This window comes from Salvia splendens, chromosome 3, assembly GCF_004379255.2.
Source record: "Salvia splendens isolate huo1 chromosome 3, SspV2, whole genome shotgun sequence".
In the NCBI taxonomy this organism is placed as follows: domain Eukaryota; kingdom Viridiplantae; phylum Streptophyta; class Magnoliopsida; order Lamiales; family Lamiaceae; genus Salvia; species Salvia splendens.
This window is the reverse complement of record NC_056034.1, coordinates 35,953,634-35,966,678: the sequence shown is the minus strand read 5'-3', so window position 1 is coordinate 35,966,678 and position 13,045 is coordinate 35,953,634. Positions and strand designations below refer to the sequence as shown.

The window sequence follows — 13,045 nt, the reverse complement described above, 5'->3', positions numbered from 1 at the left end:
GTCCATCTCGCTGTGCCCACTCGGCCACATCCGGACAACGTTAGTCCACTTGCCATTTCACTTGCTCATCTCCTTCTGGACCCGACCCCAATGCTTGCGCAGCTTCACATAGCTACGCTCGAACGTCCCTTTAGGACGCCCAGCGTTATACTTCTCAGCAATCCGCTCCCAGAACACCTTGCCGCTCTGCTAGTTGCCGATGATAGGATCCTCGGCGATGTCGACGTAGTTCGCCTGCCACAATGTCTCTTGCGGACTATACTTCTTCGGCCCCTCATCATCCGCAACCTTGCCTTTACCCCGCCCTTCAGCGGGCTCCATATCATTGATCTCGTACTCATCAGTGCTAACTGACGATGTTATGTCGATGTTGCTACCCACTCCCAGACTAGGCATCGGTTGCGATGGGGGTGATGCCGGTACGTACCAATTGTTGGCGTTGACGAACTCGTTCATCTGACATTCATCGCTGTTAAACCAATCCATTGAAGCTGAAAATATGGGAATATTAGATGATTGAAATGGGTAATGTACGTAAGAATGGTGCACAATACTTTCGTATTTATAGACACAAAATCAAAAAAAAAAATAAAAAATTGGGGACTTGCGGCCCGGCCCGGAGAGATGCAACGCCGGGTCGGGACTCACGATTTACGGCCCGTGCACGTCTAATGCTGGCCAGGCCGGACCCCGGGACCGGCCTGGGCCGGAACTCCATCGCCTCCAACGCGTAGCTCGGGCCGGGACTCGCGATTTGCGGCCCGGCCTGTTGCATTAATGATGCTCTTAATAGCAAAATGAAACAATTTTTTATGTAGATGGATGGAGTAATATAATACTCATATAATTTTGAGCATATGTATTAAAAAATAATTAGTAGCAAATTAAAATTATATTACTCCATCCGTCTCACTTTAGGAGTCTCAGTTGAGTCGACACGTATTTTAAGAAATATAAAGAAAAGTTAATGAAATAGATAATAGAACGTGGATCATGATTTTATATATTATTACTCTCTCTGTCCCATTAGAAATGAAACGTTTTCCTTTTTGGTCTGTCCCATTAAAAATGAAACGTTTCTAAAAATGGAAACAATACTCTCTATACTTTTTCTTCTCTCTTACTTTACTCTCTCTTCATTAACTCACAAAACAACACTACATAAAATCTCGTGCCGAAAAGCAAATGTTGCATATTTAATGGGACGGAGGGAGTACCATTTATAGCATATTTTATCTTGAACTCCTAATATGAGATAAACTAAAATATTCTTTTTAGTTACTTTAACTTGTGAATATATGTTGATCAGAATCTCTCTTGGCTAAATGATCAACCCAGGCATATCCATGATACGATGTTATAAATTACTAATAACATTAGCCCTGCCCGCAGGACGTAGCATAGTTTGCAAAAAAGGGGAAGATCTTGCTGCAATGAGTCTGGGTTCAAATCTCACTGTTGTCGTTTAGTTGCTTCCATTTTCAGGTACAAATGGAGCCCCTTGGGAGATGGGCTTCTGGCAGTCAGTGGGTTAAGTCCCTCCTTAGGCTATTGCGTACCCTGATTTAACCCCCTCACATGATGTTGGGCCTCACCGCCAAGGCGACGGAATCACCTTTTTATATATTCAATGTTACTAGTACTTTATTAGATATACAAATAATAATTAATTTTGTACTTGATTTAATAATAAAAAGTATTTATCTCACCCTGATACACTTGTTAATCCTCACAGAAAAGAAGTGATTTTGAATCAACACTACGGCCTATCATCATCATCTACGACGACCTGCTGCAAAATTAATCCAGCTGGTTGAGTGAGTCATAACTCGGTCTTATTTTGGAGGTTCCATGCCAATATTCATAAATAAAATCCAACTTTAGGTAGTAAGCAAAAACAATGTACAAAATGGAACAGTTTGTCAGACCAATCCAATTTCCTACAAATCATACTGCAGTCAGTGAGTGCTACACAACCCAATAGGCCAATACATTGCCAGTAGTTGCGGTGCTTTGGCTTATTAGAGCATCCACTACGCGTCGCGCCGGCGTCCCGCGACCCGTCCCGGAGAGACGGGTCCGTCACGCGACGCGTTACAGCTCGCCGTCCCGTCCCGTGTCGCCGAGACAAGCGACGGACCATCTCGCCACGCGCCTAGGCGACGTGGCACGACCCGGCGTCGTGCGTGACGCCCACTCGCCGGCCCGCGAGTGGGCGTCGTCACGTGCTGACGCAATAAATCAATTTTTTTTAAAAAAAATCGAATTTTTAAAAAAATACTTTTATTTATAAAAATTGTTTTTATATTTAAAAACAATTTTTACAAATAAATAAATACAAAAAATTCGTAATAGCCCACATATATTTGATGGGCTTGCGTATTTATGAAACTCATTCTTGGTTGCTTCTCTTTTATAGAGACAACCTTGAATGTTTTATGTTCCACTTTCGATGTGGGACAAAGTCATTCTTGGTTGCTTCTCTTTTATAGAGACAACCTTGAATGTTTTATGTTCTACTTTTGATGTGGGACAAAGTCATTATTGGTTGCTTCTCTTTTATAGAGACAACTTTAAATGTTTTATGTTCCACTTTCGATGTGGGACAAAATAATTCATGGTTGCTTCTCTTTTATAGAGACAACCTTGAATATTTTATGTTCCACTTTCGATGTGGGACAATGTCATTCTTGGTTTCTTCTCTTTTATAGACACAACCTTGAATGTTTTACGTTTCACTTTCGATGTGGGACAAAGTCATTCTTGGTTACTTCTCTTTTATAGAGACAACCTTGAATGTTTTATGTTTCACTTTCGATGTGGGACAAAGTCATTCTTGGTTGCTTCTCTTTTATAGAGACAACCTGAATGTTTTATGTTCCACTTTCCATGTGAGACAAAGTCATTCTTGGTTGTTTCTCTTTTATAGAGACAACCTTGAATGTTTTATGTTTCACTTTCGATATGGGATAAAATCATTCTTGGTTGTTCTTCTTTTATAGAGACTTCCTTGAATGTTTTATGTTTCACTTTCGATGTGAGAAAAAATCATTCTTGGTTGTTTCTCTTTTATAGAGACATCCAAGAATGATTTTGTCCCACATCGAAAGTGAAACATAAAACATTCAAGGATGTCCATATAAAATTGTATTTTAAATTATATCATTTTTATTTTTTTAACATTTTAATTATGTTTTTTTTTAAAAAATTTAAGTTGTATTTTTATTTTATGTTGTAATGTTATTTTAATTTTTATGAAGTGTATTTGTTTTAATTGAATTGAGTTGGAAAAAAAAATAAAAAATGAAATTGAATGAATAGTAATTAAGGGACGGAATAAGGGACGGGTAAGGGACGGAGCGTTGCAGGTTCCGTCCCTTAGTTAAGGGATGGAGGAATAAAGTACATTGGAACCCTCAAATAGTGGTCAAATAGTAGTTAAGGGACGGTTTAATGGACGGTATAAAGACAGCATAGTGGATGGCCTTAGATTTTTGGCCAACGTTTTTCTCTGGAATAATTTCTCAAAAGCTTTAAAAAAGTTATTAATACAATTATTGTTTTCAAAACTCCAAACCATAATTATTTTGCCTATACACAATTTGAAATATATAAACAATCTAAAAACTTCTCTAAAACCAATAATAAATTTATAACCAAAAAAATTCGCTTAGGGCTCCACGCAAACCCCGTTATTCGAAAGCTGCTTCTGTTTCTAAAACCCCTTCCGACTTGGGAGCTTTACAGTCCCAACAATGGCGATGGCTTCTGAAGAAACCAAGCTTGAGCTTTTCCTTCAGTGGCTCAATGTTCGTCGACACTTCTAAACTGAACAATATCTAGTAGTTAATTTTTTATGATCCAATTTTCAATTCGGAAACAACCATTGATAAAAGGCTTTTGAATTCAGGTCAATGGAGCGGAGTTACGTGGTTGTAAAATCAAATACTGCAATTCCAGTAAAGGCTTCGGAATTTTTTCGTCCAATGATGCTCCTGATGGTAAAGTATTTAGTTTTACTTTTACTTAAAAATTCAGTCTTGAATATTGATTTATATTTGCTTTTATCTGCTTAGCTATTAATGTTTCACAGAAATTAGAATAGTGGCATTCTGGAGCGTTTTGGTAATGACATTCATCATCTTTTTGGAACTTGAAACCAAGTGATGTATTGTTTCATGATCCAGTGTTTTAATAAAAAAAAGTACTTGAGATAAATGATACTCCTATCAGATTAAATTCGGTACATATAGATTTTTTTTTCTATATAAAGTAGTATTTAGGATAGATTGCCTCTGGGAACCGATTTAGTTTGTTAGTGTAGTTAATTGTAGATCCTTGAGTAGCTATAAAACTCCAATTTTGTGCAGCTTTCTTTTCCTTCAGTTTTTTCACGAGAAGAAATTGCAATGCAACGAGGTAGATTTTACACCTGCCAACCATCTGATTGATTTACCTGCTTGTAAACTCAGGAATTTTTCTGGTGATTCCACTTGATCTAGCAATAACTCCGATGAAGGTCCTGGAAGATCCGTTAATTGGACCTGCTTGCAGGTCGATGTTTGAGGAAGGAGAAGTAGATGACCGGTTCTTGGTGATGGTCTTTCTGACAGTGGAGCGACTACGAAAGAACTCTACATGGAAACCGTATGTATATAATGTATTTTTCATTTGTACTTTATAAAGCGGAAGTTTTATCTTGGATGACAATAAATGTCTTGTGACTTAATCTCAGATATCTTGATATGCTCCCTACTGAGTTTGGAAGTACACTTTGGTTTAGCGATGGTGATCTTTTAGAGCTAAAGGGCACAACATTGTATCGGGCTACTGAACTTCTGGTAAAGTATAATATAGTATTAATTTGCTTAAAGTTCCATTTTGGCTGATAGAAATGTCAGGATTGCACTTATAGTTGCTTGATGGCATAAAAAATGCCTAAACATGTTGCAACCTCGACAACATTCTGTAGCACCTTGTACTTTATGTGGTCAAAACAAAATTTTTAGCGATTATTCACACTAAACTTGTCATTTTATTTGCTTTGCTCTGATATTTACTATTAGTATATGTGACTGAAGACAGGTTTCTGTTAACAGAAGAAAAGTTTAAAGACTTTGTTCGACGAGAAAGTGAAAAAGTTGGTGGACAAACTTTTGGCTCTTGATGGAAATCCAGAAAGGTGAGTGCAGACTGTAACTTAGTTTTTCACTTTCACATCACTGCTGGAAATTTCTTTACGTTGGTAACAGTCCTTTTTTTGAGTTATAACTTCCTTGTTGGTTTTGACAGTCAAGTGAGATTTGAAGACTTCCTTTGGTATGTCCAGACCACCTTCTGCTTCTATACACTTAAAATGTTAAGACTAAAGCTTTAAGAAAGGCCATTGATATGAAACATCCTTACAGGGCGAATTCAATATTCTGGACCCGGGCTCTAAATATTCCTTTCCCAAGCTCGTATGTCTTCCGAACAGGTCAACCAGAGCGAGAGTGCGGAAGCAGCAATGCTCCTGGTGGGTCTACCAGTCATGATTATACTGAAAAGTTGGCAAATGGGAAAATTGCTATTACTTCCAACAATTTATTAACTTTATACTTCCTTTGGTTCACATTTCTAAGAATTGATTACGCCATTTCGGTTCTTAAAAATGTGCTTGTGTTTTCTCAGCTACTGAGCTGAACGGATCAAGCCAAGTTTCTGGATCTGAATCTGCCTCACAAGCAGATTCTATATTCGTTGAGGGTCTAGTGCCTGGCATTGATTTTTGCAATCATGGTAATCTAACTATCTTAATTAAATGTTCAATGTTTTTGATATGCAGTTTGCTCATTTGGTGCATTTTACTTTAAGCCACTGTTTCACACATTTTCCTTTTACTTTCCATGTATTTCTTCATATATATGCTGGTTGGTAATGCACTATAAAGGTTTTTTCCAGATAAATCAATATACTTTTAGAAGGAATAGATTGCGAGTAGCTTCCTATATGGTAACTTCTCAAGATTAATTGACGGAGATATGCCAATCACTCATAATTCATGTTTGGTATATTACGACTTGAAGGAGATTCTCATGTCATTCTCTTGCCATTCTGCAAAACTCTTTGTCTAGATATAAAGGCAGCAGCAACATGGGAGGTTGATGGAAGTGGATCATTGACAGGAACCCGTTTCTCTATGTACCTTCTTTCTGGTACAACTCTTCGACTTGTCATTAATTATTCTGTAATGAGGAGGGGTTCTTTCTTTCTGAAGCATATTGTACTATAGAAACATATTTTTATCTAAATGTAGTTAATTTAGAAAAAAAGTAGATTTTAACGACACGCTAAGTTTTTCTTCCCCTCATCAGCTGGGGTCATTCCTATCCAAGGTGAAAAAGAGATATCTATCAGTTATGGTGCCAAGGGAAATGAGGTATGCCGAATTTCTGGAAACTTCTCTTCGAAATTCTCTCCTTTAACTTTTTTGACCTGTGTGTTTCTTTTAAAGTTTTATTTTAGAATTATGCAAGTATTGCTTCAAGGGTCATGCTAGATAAATTTATCAATTTTTGTGCATGGGTAGTTCCTTCATATATTATTTGACCCTTTTGTAGAGTTCTTTGATCAGTTTAGAATTGGTGCAGGAGCTTCTTTTCCTTTATGGATTTATAGTAAAGGACAACTCAGATGACTATCTTATGGTAATGTTCCTAACAATGTACTATTTCTTCCCTTTTATCTGATTAAAATTCTCTCTCTCTCTCTCTCTCTCTCATATTGTCTTATATCTTCACCATTGACATCATTTCCATCCATGAACGATGCAGTTACATTATCCTGTGGAAGCAATTTCCGATATGCCCTTTTCAGAGGGTAAACTGCTGCTTCTTGAAGAACAGGTGCTTGATTGAGTACCACGCTCTACTTTGCTTAATACATACTTTGTGTTTCAACTTCCGTGGTTCAGGTAGATAATCCTTTGGTCCATTTTTGGTCTTTGTAGAAAGGTGAATTAAGGTGTCTTTTGACGAGAAATTTGCTAGATAATGGCTTTTTCCCTGAGTGCACCTCACCTCGAGGCACTAAGAGCAGGGAATATGATGATGACCAGGGGGTCGATTATAAGAGTGCACGCCGCAAGATACCCTCGTTTGCTAATAAACTTGTTTTCCCCGAAAAGTTCTTAACTGCACTGAGAACAGTTACCATGACGGAAAGCAAACTTCAGCAAGTCTTTTCATTACTTGAGGAGGTGCGTGCGATATGCCATCATCTTTCCGTCCTTAACATTTATATTGTTTCGTGTTTCTCTCTACTTGCATAGTTCTTCATGGTTATTGAGTGTGTGAAATTACTAAAGAACTTTATATCGATTTTTAGAACTCAAATTTCTTCTGCAATCAGCATGATATTTGTGGATGACCATATTTTAGTTATTTATTTGTCAATTATCCCAACTGAATTCTGAGAATCGTCATTGTAGGTTGTCGGATCTGGAGGAGAGAGACGACCGTCTGAAACTGAAGTTCGAACGGCTATATGGGAGGCTTGTGGGAATTGCGGTGCTTTGCAATTGATTGTCGATCTTCTTAACATGAAGTAATATTTACCTTTACAAAGTCTAATTTTCTATTAAGCTGACATCCTGAGATAGCACATATTGAGATGCTGGACTAAAGAGATTTTTTTTGAATGCTATTCGTGCGAAAGGTTGATGGAACTTGAAGAGGGCTCAGGCACTGAAGAGAGCGATGCCGAGTTGCTTAAGAAAGGCGAGGGCGGCGCAAGGTAACGATAACAGTGCCAACTTCAGTTTCAGCGTACATCTGCCAAGGCCAGAATAACAATTTTTGCTTTCGCAGCAGCAACGGCTCTGTTCTGATGAGCAGGAAGAAGTGGGCTAGTATAGTATACCGTCAAGGCCAGAAAGAGCTCACGCGTCGATTCCTGCGGGAGGCAGAGCATGCGCTGCAGTTAGCATTGAGCGAGGACACAGCTAAGACATCTAGCTAGGTATATTTACACAACAATTTTGAGATCGTTGCTGCAGTTATGTATTACTACTACAATTTAATCTATTACTCAAAAACTGATGCCATGATCTAAAATGGTTTCGTTTCTTTTTTCTATAGGTTTCACAAACATCGTTGAAGATGACTGAATTACTACATTTGGAAGCAAGTGCAGAAAGGTTACTCACTTTCAGCTATGGTTTTTTTTTTTTTTTCAATTTAGAACAAGGCATGTTCATGAAAATGTCAAATAAATTCAGATGTGGTACATGGATAAATTAATATTTTGAAATATTTTATACAGGCAACTAAAAAGATGCCTTTCAATAATACTATGTTCGGATTAAAGTCGACGTTTTTCTATTTCGTGCATTTTAAACAATACTTTGTAGAACTAATAATAATGCAAAATTTCGAATTTTTAAATTGTCAACTTAGTAGTAGAAATAAGTCGGTATACAAAGGCTAACAATATAATTTCCAATGAGATCTATCACACACATCACATGTGAGATCATTTTCATCAACCACTCTCCAAAATTGTGGGCACCCCTCATCACATGGAAGTCATTCATCCAAGCCAGCGACATTGCGCAGAGTCCAGCCGATTCCGTAGGCGGCGGCGCCAGCCACTGCGCCGTTGAAGAGCGTTATCCCCATGGAGGCTGCATAGTTCTGGCCTGCAAACTTGGCCTTGGCAATGCCCAAAAGGGCGAGGGCGAGCGCAGAGAGCACGCACGCCCCTATGAACTTGATCTGGTCGTTGTCCGTGAAGGGGATGAGGATGATGAATGCTAGGATGGGAGCACATCCAAACACCTGAAACGCCACGAACGTGATGAGCCCATTCTTCCATGGCTTCTCCGATTGCTCCTCCGCTCCCACCCCCCTCGCCATTTTCTCATCCACCAATATGTCCGGATACTTGTTGAAGATGCTCACAACCTACCCGCCAGTATGTTAGGTTGTTGACTAAGGTCCTGTTATGTTGCTGACTATCTTAAATTGCTAACGGCTAACTATGTCAGCAACTGTGGACATAGTTACCACTTAGCAATTAACAAATAGTCAGCAACTGATCACGTCCCTCTATATATATATATATATATATATATATATATATATATATATATATGTATATACATACCATGGCAGCATCGGAAGCATCCATCCCAAGCTGCTGATAGCGACGGAGCAGGTCTTCCTGCTGAGCTCCCCGTTGGTTTTCGACATCCCATTGGGCGACGCTCCTCTCCTTGGCAGCGACGGCTTTCTCAGTGCTAGTCGACATAAAATCGCCAAACCCCATTGAAATCCCATCGGCCACAAGATTGGCAAATCCCAACACCAAAACATCAACTGCATGCAACACAAAATTATTAATAATCCTTCAAGATATACAAAGATGGAGTGTGTTAGAAAGGAATGAACCGGAAGAAAGGCGGCCGGCGGAGATGGAGGAGATGAGGGAGAAGGAGGTAATGATGGCGTCGAGGCCTGCATACACAATGCTCTTCACGAATTCCCCTCTCCACGGCTCTTTTGGCCTTTCGCTTTTCCTATTTCCGCCATCGCCATTGCCATTGCCATTGCCATTCACTAGGAGAGATGCATTAGTAGTAGTATTTTCCATTCTGATCAAATATTTTGCAGTTAACTTTCTTCACCGAATCAATTAATAAATCTACCATGCATTCGTGTCAGCATGCATGGGATTCTCTCACCACGTGTCGTGAGCTCAGATGGTTACCAGAGTTTTACGTGGTCAAGATGCGCACGTGTGCCTTTTTCATGGGCCAACTGCTCTATGGAGCTCGTGGAATCCACACGCTCGGATATTCAACCCGAATACCCGACTCCGAATGGCCGTCAAACGTCTACTCTTCTTTTTGGTTTTTTCATCTTTTCTAGTATTACTACAATGTTCATTTTTATGAAAAACACATAAGTGATAAAGCTGAATTCCACGGACTTAGATTTAATTGAGTAAACATTCTAAACAATGCAACAAAATTGAGTAAATTAGAGTCGAGTGAATTAACAATTCTGTATACTCCCTCCGTCCTAAAAGAGTATGAACATTTGATTCGGCATGAATTTTAATGCATAACTAGAAAAGTAAAAGAAAGAAAGAATTTTTTTTAAGTATTGTTAGTGGAGAATAAGTCTCACCTTGTTAGAGAGAAATGAGTTTCAAAAATTAGAAAATTCATACTTTTCAGAGATGAACTAAAAAAGAAATAGTTCATACTTTTCAGGGATGAAGGGAGTATTAATCAACACATATTCTTAACTATAAATATCATTATGTTATCTTTGTCATGTGTATTTTTTTTTATCTTAGAATTTATTTTTATTATTTGAAATACGTCACTCAATACTACATTAGGTAGGAGGGATGCAAACTAAAGTATTTCGTAGTTTGTGTACATTTGGAAGTTCTTAATATAGGCGTGATCTGATGTGTTTGCTCCATTCAATTGTTAGTATTTCATGTCGTGATCTGATTTTAATACTACAGAAAGCTATTAAAATGGCGTGATCATACGTGATAATTGTTCATATGCAATGTAGTAAATACATATTTATTGCAGAATCCTTGTATTATACATACCTGAGCTGAGGCCTTGTTTTGTCATTACCGTTTTGTTAGTTGATTAGTTTCTCACTTGTAAAACATTAAAGTGTGGTTGCACCACTATCTATACGTTTAAATGTTTTTGATTTTATCATTACTATCAAGTTTTTTTGTGTTAGATAACTACAGACCATCTCTTCAACTTCAATTTATCTACATGAAAACACAGAAGATGAATGCCAACAAACCTATCTCTATGGGGATTCTTGTTGTCAATGATGGCCTAGCATGCCAAAGCAATGTGTCAGAGGTGCTTCGACACTGCGATTATGAAGGTAAGAACAGAATAAGCTTCGACTTTTTAGCACTGTTAGATTGAGTTCGTTACAACTTGCTATTTAATTATTTGAGTCTATGTTTCTTGTTTTTCTCCTCAGTTTTGCATACTGGAACTGTTTATGATGCTTTACATTCAATATGGGAGAACAAGGACAAGGTTGATCTTGTTATTACAGATGTGCACAAGTTAGAATCAGACGGCGTCACAATCATCAAAAATATTAAGGAAAAGTTGAAATTGCAGGTTATGTGTAAGTAAAAGCTTCCCGTGGTAATGCTTCTCCACATCGTGTATATTCGATGTGAACTTGATCAGCACCAACTCGTTATTACTTGCAGTGATAGATATTGATGAGAAGGCCGAGCTCAAAGGCGAGCCGCTTAGTTTCTCTGCGTATTTTTTGACTGGTTTGAGCTTAAGTGGTTTGAGTCATCTTCTGGTGAATGCAAAACAAGTGAAGGAAGACAAAGTGGTGGCAGCAACTAATCAGCAAGAAAATGTTCAGATAGCATCCGTTTCTAATGCTGTCGTTGCTGAAGCAAACAAGGATTCTTTGTCGATTGGGGATGCAGCGCGCTTGAGCCAGAAACAGAAGGCTATGGAGTTATACGAGGAGACAAGTTATACAGGGAAGAAGCGAAGAGTTACTTGGACAAATAAAATGCATCAGAAATTCTTGGATGCAATTGAAAGACTGGGATATGACAGTAAGATCATGAGTCATTTTATGAAGTTGACAATTTGATTATTGTTTTAGCAGCATTTTGTCTTGTTTTTGGCAGAAGCGGTTCCTAAGAGAATAGTTGAAGTTATGGGCGTCCCCGGGCTTACAAGGGAGAACGTTGCTAGCCATTTACAAGTTCGTTTCTAGTCCAATTTGTGGCGAGGATTCAATTTCATCTTCTACAATGGAAATCATTATCAACCTGTGTTTGCACATATAACATATTATTCACAGTGGATGAGATCTTCAAACTTTAATGAAGAATCATCTCATTAATCTCATCAGTAATTAGCATACCTCATGAAATTCATTACTTGATCTTCCTGCAGAAATATCGGTGGAGCATGAGACGAACAAAGGAAACTGTCTTCGGCTCACATTTGACAGGTGAAGATCTTGTCTTCGGCTCCACAATGGGGACGGAGTTCTACACAAGAATCAGAAGTGATGTGAGAAACATGATGCAATGGAGAGACAAACATTGTTTGTCTTCTGACAACTCCAACACCAGCAAATTTGTGGGATACAGATTCATAGGTAACCAAATTGATTATGGTCGCATCAACAAGATCAACACAGTTGCAGAGTTTTCTACTACAGGGAGATTACAAGATCAATCCATGAACTACGTTCAACACCACCCATTGTCGGATCAGAAAGCTAGCTGCATTATGCAACAATCTTCTCTGTTAGAGAGTTCTGCATCAAGAAATCATTGCCAAGAACCAGACTTGCTCTCCTCGTATACCTTGGAAATCGAGAGTCTTCTCCAAGGCCCTCCAACTCAACAACCACAGCAGATCTCAGGAGACTCTTTGCTAGACCAGCTGGAATCTTGGGGTTCCTCTGCAAATGCACTTCATTTCCACGATCCGACAACAGCCTCTTCGGTGCTTCATCCTCCCATTCAAGATTTTCCGTTGCTGCTGCTGGAGGAACCCGAAAATGGTTTCTCCGAACAAACTCCATCGGGTTTCTTTGATGATATCTTTCAGCAGCATTGTTCTCCTGTTACTACACCACCATTGGCTGAGATGTTCCAAAATTTAGACGATGTTTTTGATCGAAACACATACGATCAGATTGATATACAAGAATTTGATGAAACCTATTTCAGTCAAGATGATTATACATATAGCAACGTTGCTTATTAGGAACTTTGTTTATCAATACTTTCAATTTTTTTACTTCTCTTGTTATACCAGGAACATAATGCAATTTCATATATATTTTGAAGAACATCACAACTTTCTCTTTTTTTGTTGTTAAATGCTCCATTCATTCCAAGATCATGGATATTTCTTTCTGGCGATAAAGTTTGAGAGAATAACATAAATAAGTGAAAAAAAAGTAAAAAGAGATTAAAAAATTAAAAAAATTAAAAAATTAAATGACTTATTTAATGA

The 13,045-nt window shown here is 38.3% G+C and overlaps 3 protein-coding genes across 3 annotated transcripts; 2 read left to right on the top strand and 1 right to left on the bottom strand.

Annotated features, from left to right (window-relative positions):
• The first annotated feature begins 3,665 nt into the window (after positions 1-3,665).
• Positions 3,666-8,360, top strand: LOC121797391. Its single transcript, XM_042196146.1, has 17 exons — positions 3,666-3,809; positions 3,911-4,001; positions 4,473-4,647; positions 4,736-4,841; positions 5,100-5,182; positions 5,293-5,319; positions 5,409-5,515; positions 5,671-5,778; positions 6,114-6,194; positions 6,354-6,418; positions 6,630-6,686; positions 6,813-6,884; positions 6,989-7,237; positions 7,469-7,584; positions 7,696-7,773; positions 7,848-7,998; positions 8,118-8,360. Exons 1-16 carry the CDS (start codon positions 3,756-3,758, stop codon positions 7,996-7,998), a joined length of 1,620 nt encoding a protein of 539 aa, XP_042052080.1. The 5' UTR covers positions 3,666-3,755; the 3' UTR covers positions 8,118-8,360.
• A 204-nt stretch (positions 8,361-8,564) lies between these two features.
• LOC121796927 (vacuolar iron transporter 2-like) lies at positions 8,565-9,630 on the bottom strand. The gene is made up of 3 exons (XM_042195690.1): positions 9,429-9,630; positions 9,145-9,356; positions 8,565-8,942 (listed from the first exon to the last, which is right to left on the bottom strand). Exons 1-3 carry the CDS (start codon positions 9,628-9,630, stop codon positions 8,565-8,567), a joined length of 792 nt encoding a protein of 263 aa, XP_042051624.1.
• Positions 9,631-10,807: 1,177 nt separating this feature from the next.
• LOC121796926 (two-component response regulator ARR2-like) lies at positions 10,808-12,793 on the top strand. Its single transcript, XM_042195689.1, has 5 exons — positions 10,808-10,910; positions 11,013-11,165; positions 11,254-11,622; positions 11,698-11,774; positions 11,969-12,793. Exons 1-5 carry the CDS (start codon positions 10,808-10,810, stop codon positions 12,791-12,793), a joined length of 1,527 nt encoding a protein of 508 aa, XP_042051623.1.
• Positions 12,794-13,045: the final 252 nt, after the last annotated feature.

What these genes read in the sequence shown, in the direction of transcription:
- LOC121797391 (XM_042196146.1), top strand. Translation starts at nt 3,756, where the DNA reads ATGGCGATGGCTTCTGAAGAAACCAAGCTTGAGCTTTTCCTTCAGTGG. An exon ending in CTTGATGGAAATCCAGAAAG is followed by an intron (nt 5,183 to 5,292) that starts GTGAGTGCAGAC and finishes TGGTTTTGACAG; the next exon opens with TCAAGTGAGATTTGAAGACT. An exon ending in TCTTTTCATTACTTGAGGAG is followed by an intron (nt 7,238 to 7,468) that starts GTGCGTGCGATA and finishes TCGTCATTGTAG; the next exon opens with GTTGTCGGATCTGGAGGAGA.
- LOC121796927 (XM_042195690.1), bottom strand. Translation starts at nt 9,630, where the DNA reads ATGGAAAATACTACTACTAATGCATCTCTCCTAGTGAATGGCAATGGC. An exon ending in CGCCGGCCGCCTTTCTTCCG is followed by an intron (nt 9,357 to 9,428) that starts GTTCATTCCTTT and finishes TGTTGCATGCAG; the next exon opens with TTGATGTTTTGGTGTTGGGA. An exon ending in ATGCTTCCGATGCTGCCATG is followed by an intron (nt 8,943 to 9,144) that starts GTATGTATATAC and finishes ACTGGCGGGTAG; the next exon opens with GTTGTGAGCATCTTCAACAA.
- LOC121796926 (XM_042195689.1), top strand. Translation starts at nt 10,808, where the DNA reads ATGAATGCCAACAAACCTATCTCTATGGGGATTCTTGTTGTCAATGAT. An exon ending in GTTGAAATTGCAGGTTATGT is followed by an intron (nt 11,166 to 11,253) that starts GTAAGTAAAAGC and finishes TATTACTTGCAG; the next exon opens with TGATAGATATTGATGAGAAG. An exon ending in ACGTTGCTAGCCATTTACAA is followed by an intron (nt 11,775 to 11,968) that starts GTTCGTTTCTAG and finishes ATCTTCCTGCAG; the next exon opens with AAATATCGGTGGAGCATGAG.